Source organism: Argiope bruennichi, chromosome 2 (assembly GCF_947563725.1).
Source record: "Argiope bruennichi chromosome 2, qqArgBrue1.1, whole genome shotgun sequence".
Taxonomy (NCBI): Eukaryota; Metazoa; Arthropoda; class Arachnida; order Araneae; family Araneidae; genus Argiope; species Argiope bruennichi.
Genome location: NC_079152.1, coordinates 92,996,697 through 93,012,087, shown reverse-complemented (window position 1 = coordinate 93,012,087; position 15,391 = coordinate 92,996,697). Strand labels below are relative to the sequence as shown.

Genomic DNA, 15,391 nt, shown 5'->3' with positions numbered 1-15,391 from the left:
CTCAAGATAACTACAGTGCCCTTTTAACCGTAAAGGGATTTCTCAACATATTGACTTGCATATTTATTATTTAGTTTTGAAAATAAAGAAGCAGTCTAATAAAATAGTTCAAATAAAACTTGCTAAATGTATGCTAAATTTTAAAAACCTTAATATAATTTATATTATATGTAGTTTAATAATGTTAACAAGCCAGAATAATATTAATGTAAAAAGAAACCTGTATTTAATAAACTAGATACATTTTAAGAACTAATAAAAGAGTTATGAAACATAAATTAACGCTCTAATTTAAAAGCTAGAATTTTATTTACAAAAAAATTTAAAGGAAAGTTATTTTAAGCTGTAAATTAATTTTTTCCACTAATTAAATTTTTTTTATATTTCCTCTAAAGCATATAACTTCTAAATGAATCTACCTATATATTTTTTAAACAAATATTCTTTATTGGCATCTTGAAATTCTTCTGAATCGTTATAAATTTTATTTTCTGCCGATGATTTGACAAATTTCTTCTCTGGTTGTAATTCGTAATAATTTCGCTAACTATTATCAAGAGAAAATAAATTCTCAGTTTTAAATTTATTCATTGAACAATAATAATAGAGCCGAAACTAATATTATTCATATTTTTTGAAATGCATTTTTAATTATTGTCACAATAACGCGCCAGTAATAGAAAAACATCATTATTTTCAGTGGACACATCAAGATGATTATCCTTATTTAAACATATGCTAATTTATCTTGAAATGAATGGCAAACTCGCAGGCTATTAAATAAAATGCTTAAATTTGCATATAATTTCACTTAACGTGAGTGATAACATATAATGTAACATAGTTTATATATATAATATAACATAACATAGTTTATAGCATTGCTCGTACCTGTTTAATGAATATCACGATTTGAAGTTTTGAAATGCTTTTTTAAAAAAATCATTATTATGTATGTAGTTTATGTCTAGTTTATTGTATGTATTATGTACAAAATTATGTATTAGAGGTTTAACAGAAATTAAACACAACCAATATTCTTTGGGAATCAGTTGGGCGCTATAGGCAACTAGTTCGCAACATTACTCATATTAGTTTATCATTAATAATTAACTGCATCGTTTAATGCATTCTTTTAAATATTTCAAAACCGGAACTTTTTGTAATGATTTGCATTGGAAAACCAGCTTTTCCGTAAGTCGTTTTCTTTTTTTGCTCGAACACTTCAGAGTACGATGCTTTTATCCTTCCGCGGAAATTCTTCGAAAACCTGTCTTCCTGGGCAAAAGGTGTGCGTCACATCCCCTTCCTGTGTGGGTGTAAGCCATGTTCCTTTTTTGAGTTGCATTATTAAAATGCTGCTGCTGGGACTATGGAAATTTCGAGGATAGTTCTACTCTTTTTTCTTTTTAAATTGCACTCCTGTCAAAATGAAACCAATCCTGCCACTACAAAAAGTAAGTTTATTTATGAAAGAAACAGTCTTTATTTTAAAAAACAGGAGCGCCTTTCTGAAATATGTGTTTTATTATTAAGGGAAGTCATTGTTTAAGGGAACAGTGGACTCTGAAATAAGCAAAAATGAATAAGCAAAAAAATATGAAATTTTATTTTTATCGTTTCACCTTTTAAATATATGTTTATACTCAACTAAAATAAAGGTTATATATGATACAATAAAAAATATCCGAAAAGTCTAGAGGGGAAAAAAAGTGTATCTTAATGGCTTTTCTCAAAATGATATAGTAATTAGTTTTAAATATATTTGAAATGTTCCAGGTGTCTTAATTTTTGAAGAAATTAAATAGAATGTCTAATAGAGATTTCGGTTAAACATTTAAAGAAAATAGGGTATACATTTTATATTTCCGAATTATTTTGCATAGTTAAATGTCAATTTTAATTCAGAAAAAAATGTAATTCTTATGAAAATTCAGTTATTGTGCATCAAAATATTTCTAAAAAATTAGCATTTAAATGGAATTTAAATTCCTATACAGTTTTATTCTAAATAAATTTATCTAGGATATTAAGGAAAAAATAATAGAAAAGTTAAAAACTAAGTCACCTAGAATATTTTAAAAATTTTATATATTTAACTTTTTTTTAAATAATATATTGCATTTTGAAAAGGTTTTTTTTTCAGGAAATTTATGTATTCATATTTTAATATATAAATTTCATAACCCTAAATGAATAACTCGAAAAAATGCCTAAAAGAGTCCACCGTCCCCTTAAAGTGGAAATTATATTATAGTTAAATAGATTTTGTGAAAATGTTTATATTCATATAACTTGGAGGAGAAAGTTATGACCTTTCATTTATTTATTTCATTGAAATATACAATAGTAATAACATAGTTTAGAACTATAACTCTGATATTTTGGTGATATTTGAATAGCCAAGCGCACATAAATTACAAAGTTAGAGTAATTTACTTCGGGAATTTATCTCTGAGTATATGAAATAACAAAAGAAAATAGGTTTTTTTTGTTTTTGTTTTTTGTCCGTTGAGGTGATGGCATTCAGTAATATAGAAAAGATCTAATTTATTTTCCCTTTAAAATAAAAATCAAAATTTATGAAATGACTGAACATATGCAGAACCTTTTTATATTAATTTTTCGTTTATCCCAATGTGTCAAAGGGGTTTTTTTTTTTTTCCTTACTTAACATTGTGAATATTGGAAATTTAAAACACAATGTTCTTTTTAAAAAAGAATTGAGAAAAAAAATTTTTTTAGAAAGAGTAGCGAAACTAACTTGCAGTGAAACTTAACTACATGAAAAGTGATGGTGCCACAATAAAAACGTGATTTATCCAAGAATTCGGATTAAGAAAATCTAGTTTTTAAAACTAATACAGCTAGAGAAACGAAGATTTTTAAACTCATAAAAATTTCAACAAATTAATAAACACTTTTTATAAAAAAATATACAGAACTGTCAATACAGAAAAAATTAATAAGATTCCAACCTTTAATCAGAAATTAGGTAGCATGATAATATTGAGAAGTTTAACATAAATAATTAGTATAATTTGTTAATATAAATTTTAAAGAATGTTTTAAAGTATATACTGCAGCAATACCTGACATATTTTTTTTTTTTTTTACTTTCGTACATTGGGACAATAATAATTATATTTATATGCAAATTATTTTTTTTAATCCAGGTTGGTTGAAAGTAAATTTTGAAAAATTTTACTTCAAAAAAAATTAATAAAAAGTTATAAACAAATCAAACATAAAATATTTTAATGCTTTGATGTTTTGGTCCAGAGGTTTGCATCTTTTCTAATCCTTTAACGACAATGTGTTTCCCGAATTTAATTACATAAAGTATCACCGAAAAAAATTTTGCGCCATTTAAATAACTGGAAAGATTATTTATTCAATTATAGATCTCAGTATTTGTCTATTTTCGTTTGATTTTCTAAATAAAATTATCTTTAATTATAGTCGTGATAATTTGTATTCTAATACATATATTTTCTCTAAAAGGGGTGACAAAGCATATAGAAATAAACTTAATAATTAAATGAGCATCAGTATTATCTTTGTATTTGAAAAAAGAGTACTTAAATTTATTATAAATAATTGATAAATTCTAAAAAAAATAATAAACTTTAAAAAAGAGTGCTGCATTTTTAATTACCGTAAATGTTAGAGTTCATGGTTTTAGCCTAATCGTATATAGATTAATTCCAAAACAAATATCGATGCGTTTTTTTAGCAACGCTGTTAGATAAACGAACAATGATATCATTACGTTGATCATTACTTAATGATAATACATAGGACTTCGATTTTTTCGATTCGACATTTTATTTGAAGAATGAAATGGAAAAAAAGAAACAGAAAGAAATTGAATTTAAAATTGTGTCAAAAATTGAATTTCTTCCAAAGGTTGCAGCTCGCGTTTTTAACACTCAAATTCAAAATCATCCTTACGTATTCTTTGGAATAGCATGGCCTTTCTAAATTTTTCCGTGCAAAGTAACATTTAGTAAGAAATCAAATATATTACCATATGTCTAATTAAGTATTATTATAGTGTCTGTATATGTATTATTATATATCTAATAGCAATTATTACAAACTCACAAATAACCGTTATTGAAACTTCTAGAATTTTATGAATCTTGTTGTTTTTATAAACCTTGTTCTTTCATCTAAACTACCACATTGCTAGCTAATGAGTTTGCGGTACACCTATATCACTATAATGTCGCCAAATAATTTCTGAATAATTATAGCCTTTGTAAATACTAGTTGTTTCTTAAGCAGTAGTGTAGCGAATGTTAACACACGCTGCACAGTGTTTTTTCATCTAGTTATATTTGACTTTAAAAAGAACACAAACTCTCTTACGTTTATCTGTATGGCGCCACTTGAAGACCCGGGCATCTATGCAAGCTCCCCGACCCCCTTGCCTCCTCGTCGCTAGGTTGTAACCAAATATTTGTTTTCGGACAGCTTACGTACGTAGAAGGCTACTTTTTTGTGTAATTTCACTGGAAAATGAACTGTTTCGATAAAAGAAATTCCCCCTTTGATGGATTTTGGCCAAAATTTGGTACATATATATAACTTAGATGTGAGAATCGTAAGCCATATCTCATTCAAATAATTTATTGTATTTTCCTGCAACCATATTGAGACTGCAGTGGCCTGGTAATATCGGAACTGAAAGGTTCTAGGTTCTGAAGAACTGCTGCGTAAGCAGGTCTGATGTTCTTTAAACCCATCTGAACTAAACGTCTTCCCGTTGGTGGTGTGGTGCGAAAGTTTGGAAAGAGAAAGGAGGCAGCTGAGGTGCCATCCTCGTCATCTGGCAATGGTTCAAAATTACCAAAATTCGCCCTAGTGTTTCTTTAAAAACGGCACTTTAATATAACTAAACCAAACCTATTTTCCTATTCTCTTACACCTGATAAAAACATAAAAATCCAAACTGGGTTGTTGTTTTCTCTCTCTCTCTCTCTCTCTCGTTAACCAATTACACATAAAGAAAGCATAGTAAATATCAGAAAATTCGACCTTCAGATGAATTTCAATATTTCGAAACTTAATAGTCGATCTATCTGTTTCTCAAAGAAAATGTTAACAACAATTTTTCAAATAATTAACGAGCTAGGTGGACGAAAGTTGCTGTATAATCCTCATACTGAATACGCTTTTACGTTTGCAAAATACATATTCGACTTTCTTTACTAAATAATCTATCAGGAAAATAACTATAATTATAATCTATAATTATAGCATATAGTATACTAGTACTCTATAATTACTCTCTAGTAATCTATAATATATTATTATAGTACTCTATATTATAGTATATTATAATACTCTATATTATAGTATATTATAATACTCTATAATTATAATCATTATTTCTGAAAAATATAATAATTTATTTTTGATTTAATTTATTCGTGATGTTGAATGAAAATCTATTTATTTTCAATTAATTCATATCACTAATTCATTAATTACACACACAATGCATCTCCATCTATAAAGAATAATAGATACATTTATTTATTTGCCAATTCTGAAAAAGAACTACAAAACAAATATAAAAGGATTCGAATGGATATAACTGAATAGAGAACTTTTAGAAATTTAAGATGGGATAAAAATACTTTCTTCGAATAAAAGTTTCCGAAGTATTATCAGATTCCCTTGTGAATAATAGATTTAGTAAAATAAGAATTACTAAATCTGTTATTCACAAGGGACAAGTTGTCGCTGGGAAATGGGATTTCAATTACTTTGATAAGATGTTACAGAGCGATAAAAAGATGAGATTTAGTTTCCGAACAAATAAAATCGTTTTAGCACGGCATTATATAAAGTATTTTAATGTGATAGTATAAAAAAATCGGTGCTGATAACATTCATGATTTTCTTCGTTATCATTTTCTTCTGAAATGTCTAAACTATCTAACTTCATCAAAACCTGAAACATAAATCTCTCGACATTTATAGTAATCTCTTTTCGATTATTTCGCTTTAGAAAAACTAAAAAGAAATATTCAGAAGCAATTTTTATGAAAGATAATGGAAAATTTCTTTGGTATCTCACGTGCTTATTACTTTCTTGTATATGAAGTGTACAAAAAGAAAGCATTGTATCAGAAAACAGCATTGTAACATAAAAAAGTTCTAATTCAATATTCTAATGAATCTTCACTTTCCAGACTTCCCTCAGTCTGAAAAACTCATTTTTGGAGTTATGTCTGTCTGCCTAAGAATACTCAAAATTGTGATCAGTCAAACACATGTTGAACTAGAGAGATGAAATTTAGTATATGAAATTTGCACAGCATTTAAAAACTTCCATCCAATTTTGAACGAAATCTATATAGAGAAAATTTGTCTGTCTGTTCTTCGAGTACACTTTAACACGATAACTATGTAAATTCTCGCTAATAATACAGACATACACACATAAATACATAATTTAATCTGCATATATACAATACAATGTACATAATGTTCAACTCATGTACATTGTAATGTACAATATAATGTACTTAATGTAATGTACAATACATGTACATTGTAATGTATAATATAATGTACTTAATGTAATGTACAATACATGTACATTGTAATGTACGATATAATGTACTTAATGTAATGTACAATATAATGTACATATTCTGTAATGTACAATAAAATGTACAGAATGCAACGTACAATACAATTTACATACTGTAACCTAGACAAAATTTGGCTCATAGGTTTATCATCTAAAATATCGATCCGAATCCATTTTGAAATCCAACCCGTCACAGAGTTAACCATCTGCCGTCGGCACTTTCGTACTTTGATAACTCAAAAACGAATTGGCTTAAATAAAGGAAATTTGTATGTGATCTTTTGATTACAATTGCAGTTCTATGTCAAATTTCAATAGATCAAGAAAAAGGCGTCCTAAATACAAATTTTATTCTTGGGTACTTCTGTATTTACCGCTTTCCAGAAATTAATTGCCTAAAAACAATACCAAATATCACCAGACATTCACACACCTCACAGATAGTTCACAGATGAAGAACAACCATGCCCGAACCGGGATCCAAACCCGGGACGCCCAGAGCACGGGGAAGATGCGCTACCCCTATGTAGCGACGCCGGGGTTGGATCAGAACTCTTTCATCTATTAGTCTAAAATCGGATACAGAGGTCGACACCGCTTACCGAATTTCATTTATCTGGTGTGCTGATTTTTGAGTGATCGTGTTTATCCCGCAGCACATATCCGTTTTTTTTTTATCCCATTCATTCTCTTTTGTTTAGAAAATTCTAGAAATTTATAAAAGTGTTCACCTGTTACTTCCTATATCTGTATGTGGAGCTAGAAGAAAAAAAGATCAGAGCAGCAGAAATTAATAGAACAAAATATTTCATTTTATTGCAGTAGGACTGGGGTCAAATTCACCCCTGTGTGTGCTAGCGTTTCAGATTCTTTCAATGTTGTGTCTTTGATAGCATATGAATATAAGTAGCAGAGATTCAGAGATCATCCCGTAAGTGTTCCTACTGATAGACAAAATGACGATAGCTCAAATTTGTCAAATATTGATGAAATTTTGAAAAATGATCGGAATACAAAATCGGGAACGAAAAGCGGATTCTGAATACTTTCGAAAATCTGATAAACTGTTTTCCTGCTTCTGGAAAAGGTAATAAAACCTTTTTTTAAAATGCAGCTCCTATAATATGAGTAAATTGCTTTAAAATTTATGTTAAAAATCCCTTTTATTCTGAACGAGGAATGATAAAAGCATTTTTTGAGTATGTATATAAAAATGAAATACACAAATTTTTCAAAGTTGTATGTTTCCTTTAAAAGCTCTTTTTTTCCAAAAAAGAATTTCAAGTGTAAACTACATGTAAAATATAGATTTTCTTATTCTTTCAATATTTTTATTCAGAAAAAAACTACTTACATTAAAATTAATAAATTTTATAGGAAGGGAATGAGGAAAAGGATTTAGTTTAGTTTAGTTATATTAACGTCCCGTTTGAAGCAACACTAGGGGTATTTTGGGACGGACCTCGTAATTTTGAACCGCGGTCAGAGGACGAGGACGACACCTGAGCTGGCACCCTCCTCTCCACACCACACCAGCGGGAGGACGTTTGGTCAGGACGGGTTTAACGTGTAACAGACCCCCTTACACGACGGTTCTTCGGTGGACTCGGATCTCGAACCTGAAACCCTCCGGTTCCGAAGCCGAGACCTTACAGAAAATGTATCATTCGATTCGAGTTTTTCTTATTAAAAATTATATTTTATTTTAAATAAGAACGTATTTGCAAGAAAAAATATTCAAACCTTATACTGATAAAATACTGTGGCTATATTTTATTTTTATATAAATAGCCAATAAGATAAGGAGTTTGTGTCTAATAATTTGGGATTAAAATGACCCCATGCGTGTGCTAAAATTCGAAAAATAAGTACGTATGCTGAAGGGTTAAATGCAAACAAATAATCATCATTTTGAAGGACTGAGCCTAAAATTAGATATAAGATAGTCAGATATATATAGTTTCACTGTGTGATTATACTCTTTGCTATCATTTAAAGAATTTTAAAAATATGAAGTGGAAGATACAACGGATATCTCTGACTGTCTATCCAAAACAAGATGAAATAAACAATGATATGCAGTTTAGTTATAAGGATCACACTTTAAAATCCCCCCATCTAGTTTGTTGCTCTTTCGAGTTATCATATTGACATAAGCATAAACATTTTTTTTTAATTCATGAAGTCTACAAAGAAATTCATTCAGAGATTCGAGAAGGTACTTTTCGATTAATAGAGAAAATAATTCTTTGAGAAGGTTAATATAAAGAGTCCATAGACATTATAACATCCTTAACATTTTGAAATATGGCAAACTATATATTATATATTAAAAATATTGCACTTTGGAGAAAAGTGTTTTAATTTACGTAAATCTTTGATGTCCTTTTCTTATATGGTGGCCATGAAATTACGTAAAATTTTTAAAACTTAAATGTAAAAAAATCTGCACAATCAAGCTGTAAAATTCTGCTAAACCTCTGCTACTTATTATTCCGATCGGTTTTGCTTAGTCAAAAAAAAAAAAAAAAATGTTATTTCTCGTTTTTACCATTAGTTGCTAAAAAATATCAGTCTTTGTTTTCATCATCAGTTGAAACGAGATATTGCGCATGCAATTAAACAAATAAATTAACCGAAGGGATTACAAAAATCAAAAATTATATTACAGTTTTAATTTCGTACCGTTGATAGATCTGGTTCAATGAGTTGACCTCTGAAATATTCAAAACGATGTATCCCTTAAGTTGGGGTCACAGAATTCAACAGTTCAGCTTTTATTTTTCCAAACTTGAAGAAACTTATCAGATCCTAAAAAAAAAACTAAATTATCAATTCTCCCTTTGAAAATCCCATTTCTCTGATGACACTTCTGCGAAATATAACTGGGAAAAAGATTCTGGAAACTTGATAACCAGCCGCTATGAAATGCGCGATTAATTATTCTATTTATAAAATATCGGTGACAAACTTAATGAACATATAATCCAATGTGAAAGATTGCTCTATCTTACATGAGAATAGTAGAATTTGTTAGAAACTTACTTTTTAGTAATATAATACAGGATGGCCAGAAAATCTTGCCCTGATTACAAAAAAAAAAATTAATGAAAAAATTAACTATTATAATTTGATAGACGGTTGCTTCGATACATTGTAAAGAAGTTAAGTCTATAAATTTCAATGTGGGTTCTTTTGGTAGATGGAAGAATGTCAGGGCGATATTTCAGTTCTTACCAAGTATTGTCCAACATTTTGGCTGTCACATTAGATAAGTAGCTGCGAACCTGACTTTGAATACATCAATATCTTCAGGGTGTTAAGAACAATCTGTTCTTTATATAAGCCTAAAATTGATTTTAAATGCTAATGATCGATTTGAATTCATGGAACCAAATAATACTCTGAACTTATTCTTTCGTTCACTCTATTTTGACAATATTCGAATGAAATTGTCATTCAGCATTACTTGTGCTATCTGCTGGACTAAACAAAATTAGGAACATGACTATTCCATTAAAAAGATTTTATAGTATTATATTCAATGGTTCTTTCTCAATATTTTTTATAATCAAAGAAATGTTTTATGACTCACTGTACTTTATGTATGTTCATGTGTTTGCAGCCTCGGAAAAGCAGAAGAAATTGGGCGGAGATGATTCATTCGTAGATTTGCTTCTTCAAGACGAACACGGTAGCAAAGCTGAATACCAAACTTTCGACGGATGGTACAACAATCCATGGCATCTCTCTTTAGGCTCAACTGGTAAGATATTTTGTTCGTCATCAAATCAGTGTTTGCCATTTTTTAAATGTCACATCTTTTTAACTTAAACATGTGAGAATATAAATATGAAGGATATATATATGAGGAAATGTATATAAGCTGAAAAATTCTGTTCTTATTATTATGGCAATTAAATTATTAGTTTGAAAAAGACTAAATCATAGTAGTCACAAAACTTTGCATAATGAATCCTCACTGAATATATAAAAATGATAAACCTAAATTTATTAAGTTTTGATGAACATTATAGACGTGTTTTAAATTTCATAAAAATAAATCATCTGTCTACTTTTAATGTCATAATATTCATAAGCTAACATATTATGAGTCATGCATTATAAGTGATCAAAAGGCACTATAGGGCAAATTGTTAGTTTTAAAGTCACTAAATTTAGTAGTAAATAATTCTTTGATAATATATGCTTACTAAATGCAGTGATTCAAAAACTTTTATGGATTTTGTGTAAATATTAATCAAAATGTTGATGTTTCCATGAAATAATTGCTGAAAATATTATTGTTTAAAACCATTCTTATCCGAATTTAAAATTTTAAGAAAGCTTTTCAGCAATTCAAATTTGAATCCAATGCAATATTTTTTTAATGTTAATAAATTTCAAAAACATTTGAAGTATGTTTTATAACAGCGCTTTTTTTTATTATTATCTCATGTTATGAATTTACATTAAATATATTATTTTTTTTGGGGGGGGGGCTCTTTATTAATTCTATACGAGTTAGAATAAATTTTAAGGATAAAAAAGGAATGATTCAAGTCTGAAACATTTCCATGCTACAATGCTGTGGAGTCTCCTTTAAATGCTCTGCAGAGAATGTCGATGATCAATCTACACAAGATAATAATTTCATTTTTATTATTGGCGCAAGATCAAGAATACATTTTAATCAATGAAAAGTAAGTTGGCCGACCCGTTGCCGGCTTTATAAGAAAGAGAATGGAATTAATTTTGCATTTTTTATCTCGAATTCTTATTGAAAGTCGTTACGTCGTAACTAAAGCAGAAATTCTTCAGAAATTTTATGAACTTTCCAAAGGACATTTTTCCTCAAAAAATTATGTACTATAAAAAATGTATACTATTTATTTTTAAAAAGTAGTAAATGCTTTGCTTTCAATGCTATAAATTTAAAATATGTCTTTCCTTTGCTTTTCAAATTTTCATTCCATTAAAATAAGAATTGCACAGTATTTTCTTTCGGACTTTTTAAAATTCAATTGTAATAAAATGTAATTTCCTAATAAACAAAACATAACATTACATGATTACAATATTTGTTTATTCTTTCGAATTTTGAGTAATAAATAAGGAGTTAATATAAAGTAATTATTTATTAACTAATAATTATTCCTTTAAACATCCCACGAGAAAATAAGAGACGAGATATCTTCATTTATCTCGACTGTTGTAAATAAGTACAGCGTGGTTCCAATGAATTCGTGGCTGATTTTTACGTTTCAAGCAAATGAGTACATTTGCTAATATAAAGGAAAGTACGAAACGAAGATTGCATCACAAAGAAATAACAGAGTAATAGGGTTATGATGAACTCTGCGTAATTTTTTTTTTTCTGATTATTGATACAGATTCATTTTATGAAACAGCTGAAATCAACTAAATCAAGTTCGTCTCCAAATTAATTAAAATAGATTCGTCTGAAATCACACAATTCTGATGTCACATCCGCCGACATACGTTATTCAAACTATTTTATCCATAGTTTCTAGTACTCTTCAATACTTACCATCTCAGCATAACCCTATTACTATAATAAGCATTGATCCATCAAAATTTTGCATAATCCTGTCGATGAATCGTAAATAAGGATTCTAAAGGGAAACATGAATGGGACAAATTTGTTTTTGTAGCCTGTGAGTTGTCTCAACCATCCCACAGGTTTCGATTACTGTTTTTTTTTTGTTTTTTTTTTTCCCCCTTCCTTCTTTTTTCCTTCCTTCCTCTTCCCTTAGAAATAACTAAATATTCCGTTTGTTCAGTAGAACTAGAAAAATATACATTTCTGCTTTGAGACTTTGCACAAATAATCATAGAATCTGAATTCGGTTCTTGATCAAATGAGATAAAATACTGAAAGAATAAAAAAAAAAAAAAATAGAAACTAACAAAAAAAAAACATTGATTCGGCTGAGAAAAAAAGTTGAAAATCATCAGTGTTTTAAAGACTTAATTTTTTTTTAAATTCTACTTCAAAGGATATAAGGAATCAAAAAAACTGCTCTTATTTTATTGATTAAAGGCAAATATGTATTTTGGATTGTTTCTTTAGGATTTTTGTGAAGTTTAATTTTTAGGAACTTTATATTTAATTTGCCATTTTTAATGTGTTAATAAAAATATGCTTCAGTGAAACTCTTCTATTCTTTCGTTCTTTTAAAACTTACAAAGAAATATAGAGAAAACATTGTAGTCGTCAAAAAATTCGAACTCGAGATTTTGACGAATCTCTTATTTTATTGAATAAAGGAAAATACGTATTTTGGATTGTTATTTTTTAAGGACTTCTTTGTTAAGTTTAATTTTCATGAACTTCGTATTTAATTTTCCATTTTTTTAAAAATATGCTTTGAAGAAACTATTATATTCTTTTATTCTTTTAACGTCTACGTAGAGAAAACATTGTAGTCGTCAAAAAATTCGAACTCGAGATCTTGACGAACCTCTCATTTTATTGAATAAAGGAAAATATGTATTTTGGATTGTTATTTTTTAAGGACTTCTTTGTTAAGTTTAATTTTCAGGAACTTTGTATTTAATTTTCCATTTTTAATATATTAATAAAAATATGCTTTGGGGAAACTCTTCCTTTCTGTCATTCTTCTAACGATTACGAAAAAGTCTAGGCAAAATATTGTAATCAACAATATATTCGAATTTGCGATTTTTACGAATCACCACGTTCAAGAATTTAAAAAAGTTTTAAAACTTGGCATTATGTTTGCTGTCAGTAAGCATGATAATTCAAAAACTCTTTGAGCTAAAAGATCTTATATAGAGTCTTTATATCAACTTTGTTGATTTTTCATCGTATTTTGAAAGAAATTCGTTTAGAGGAAGTCTGTACGTACAAGTAAACAAGAGAACTATAATACATTAAGGCCTAGATGAAGAAAATTTAGTATACAGACTTAGCGTCTTAAATGTAGATTTTTATTAAATGTTGATACAAATCTGCCAAAAGATTGATTGTCTGTCGGACTATATTTTTGCATCTATGCAATAATCTACCTATAATAAACACACTGACTTAAATAAATGAAATTCGGTATGTGATCTTGTGACTGCAACCGTAGTTCTGTATCAAAGTGTGGTTTTAATCGGTTGGAAAAAAAGGATTCCAAAATCCAAATTCATATGACAAAAAAGAAATGTGGAACCTAAAAAAGGCTAGATTCGCGCCAAAGACCTGGATTTCATGACTATTATTCGCCAAGATATTCGCGACCTTGCCCAATGACCACAATTTGACACTAAAGGCAAAAGGATAAGACTTTTGTTGGAGTGTATGCGACAAATTTCAGGGAAATCTGCTGTTTTATTTTCTATTTTTCAACTTTTAATGTACTTTATAATTTGCTAGTATAAATATTAAGAATCTTGTATTCAATTCTATTTCAAATTTACCCCTAAATGACGTTTCTTAGGTGGAACTAAATTTTTATTAAAGTTTATCAATTAATTAGCAATGAAGTTTCTTAAATATTAAAAAATTGTTTCGTCAAAAGAAAAACCCAACTGTTCAAAATTTCAAAACTATAGTGAAATCCATTTCAAAATTCAACCTTTATAAACCTGAAAGTTAGATATGAGGTTGAATTATATTTAAGTGAAAAATTCTTGATATCATCTATCTGAGAACTTAAATTACAAACTGCATTTTCTTGAAATCTAACTAAAATGCCCATTATTAATCAATTGAGGATAGCTAAATTTGAAATCATCACTGAAAATAAGTAATTCTTCGCCAATTAATTTACGTGTTTAAAACAATTGTTCAACTTTTCCATCTAAAATTTATTATTATACTTTTTTTTTCTTTATCTACACAGTTAACACAAGATAAATTCGTCCTTTCGGATTTCTTTAATATCCTTATATACATTTATACTGTTCGTCAACGGATTCTGAGACGACCACATTTCGACGACTCCATCTCATTAAGGGTGAGACGCGGAACGATGAGTGCATTTCCGGTATTCCCTTTGACCTTGGATTTTCCCTATTAGATATTAGTAAATGTAAACATCTCCTCCTTTCATCTTTCCTTTCACCCCTATTTTGACGGATTAAACCCATCCTAACGCATGCGCAAAAGCGCGGAGTGTTTAACAATCCGTTGCTGAACAGTATATATCCCCCCTGCTGAAAGATTTCCTCTTAATTTAATTAGTTATCATAATAATATTGAAGACAATTTTCCCGTTGTCTGTTTTACAGATGGTAGTAAAATTAACAATAAGGTTGGGCTTGCATTTGTTGTTTTCCAAGATTACATAGAAATTGAAACTCATCAATTCAGAATAAGAGATGAATGCAGTGTTTTTCAGGCTGAATTGCTTTGCATAGCCCAAGCAGTTTCTTGGATTTGTGACAATGAAAACCTTTCATCAAAGTTCTTAATTTGCAGCGACTCCCTTTCATCTTTACATGCCTTAAATAATATCGATTCCCTAAACCAAATAATTGTTAAAACACAATCCAACCTGAGTTTTCTTCAAGGCAGAGGTGTGCAAGTCTCCTTTTCGTTTGTTAGAGGTCATACAGGAATCTATGGCAATGAACGCGCCGACTGGCTTGCCAAAGAAGCGACAAAACTTGTTCATTCCATTCCTATGAGCATTCCGAAATCTTATTTAAAGAATGTCTTTAAAGATAAAGTTATATCTGAATGGAATACTTTATATCAAGCATCGACTAATGCACAGCTCACTAAGGAATTTATTCCATCCATATAGA

The 15,391-nt window shown here is 28.8% G+C and overlaps 1 protein-coding gene across 1 annotated transcript in view; it reads left to right on the top strand.

Annotated features, from left to right (window-relative positions):
• The first annotated feature begins 1,331 nt into the window (after positions 1–1,331).
• Positions 1,332–15,391, top strand: part of LOC129955181 (dual oxidase 2-like) — a 90,643-nt gene continuing 76,583 nt past the window's right edge. Inside the window, exons 1-2 of the mRNA XM_056068203.1 lie at positions 1,332–1,457; positions 10,236–10,376. Coding sequence (XP_055924178.1) covers positions 1,373–1,457; positions 10,236–10,376 — 226 coding nt within the window. The 5' untranslated portion in view covers positions 1,332–1,372. The remainder of the gene's footprint in view (positions 1,458–10,235; positions 10,377–15,391) is intronic.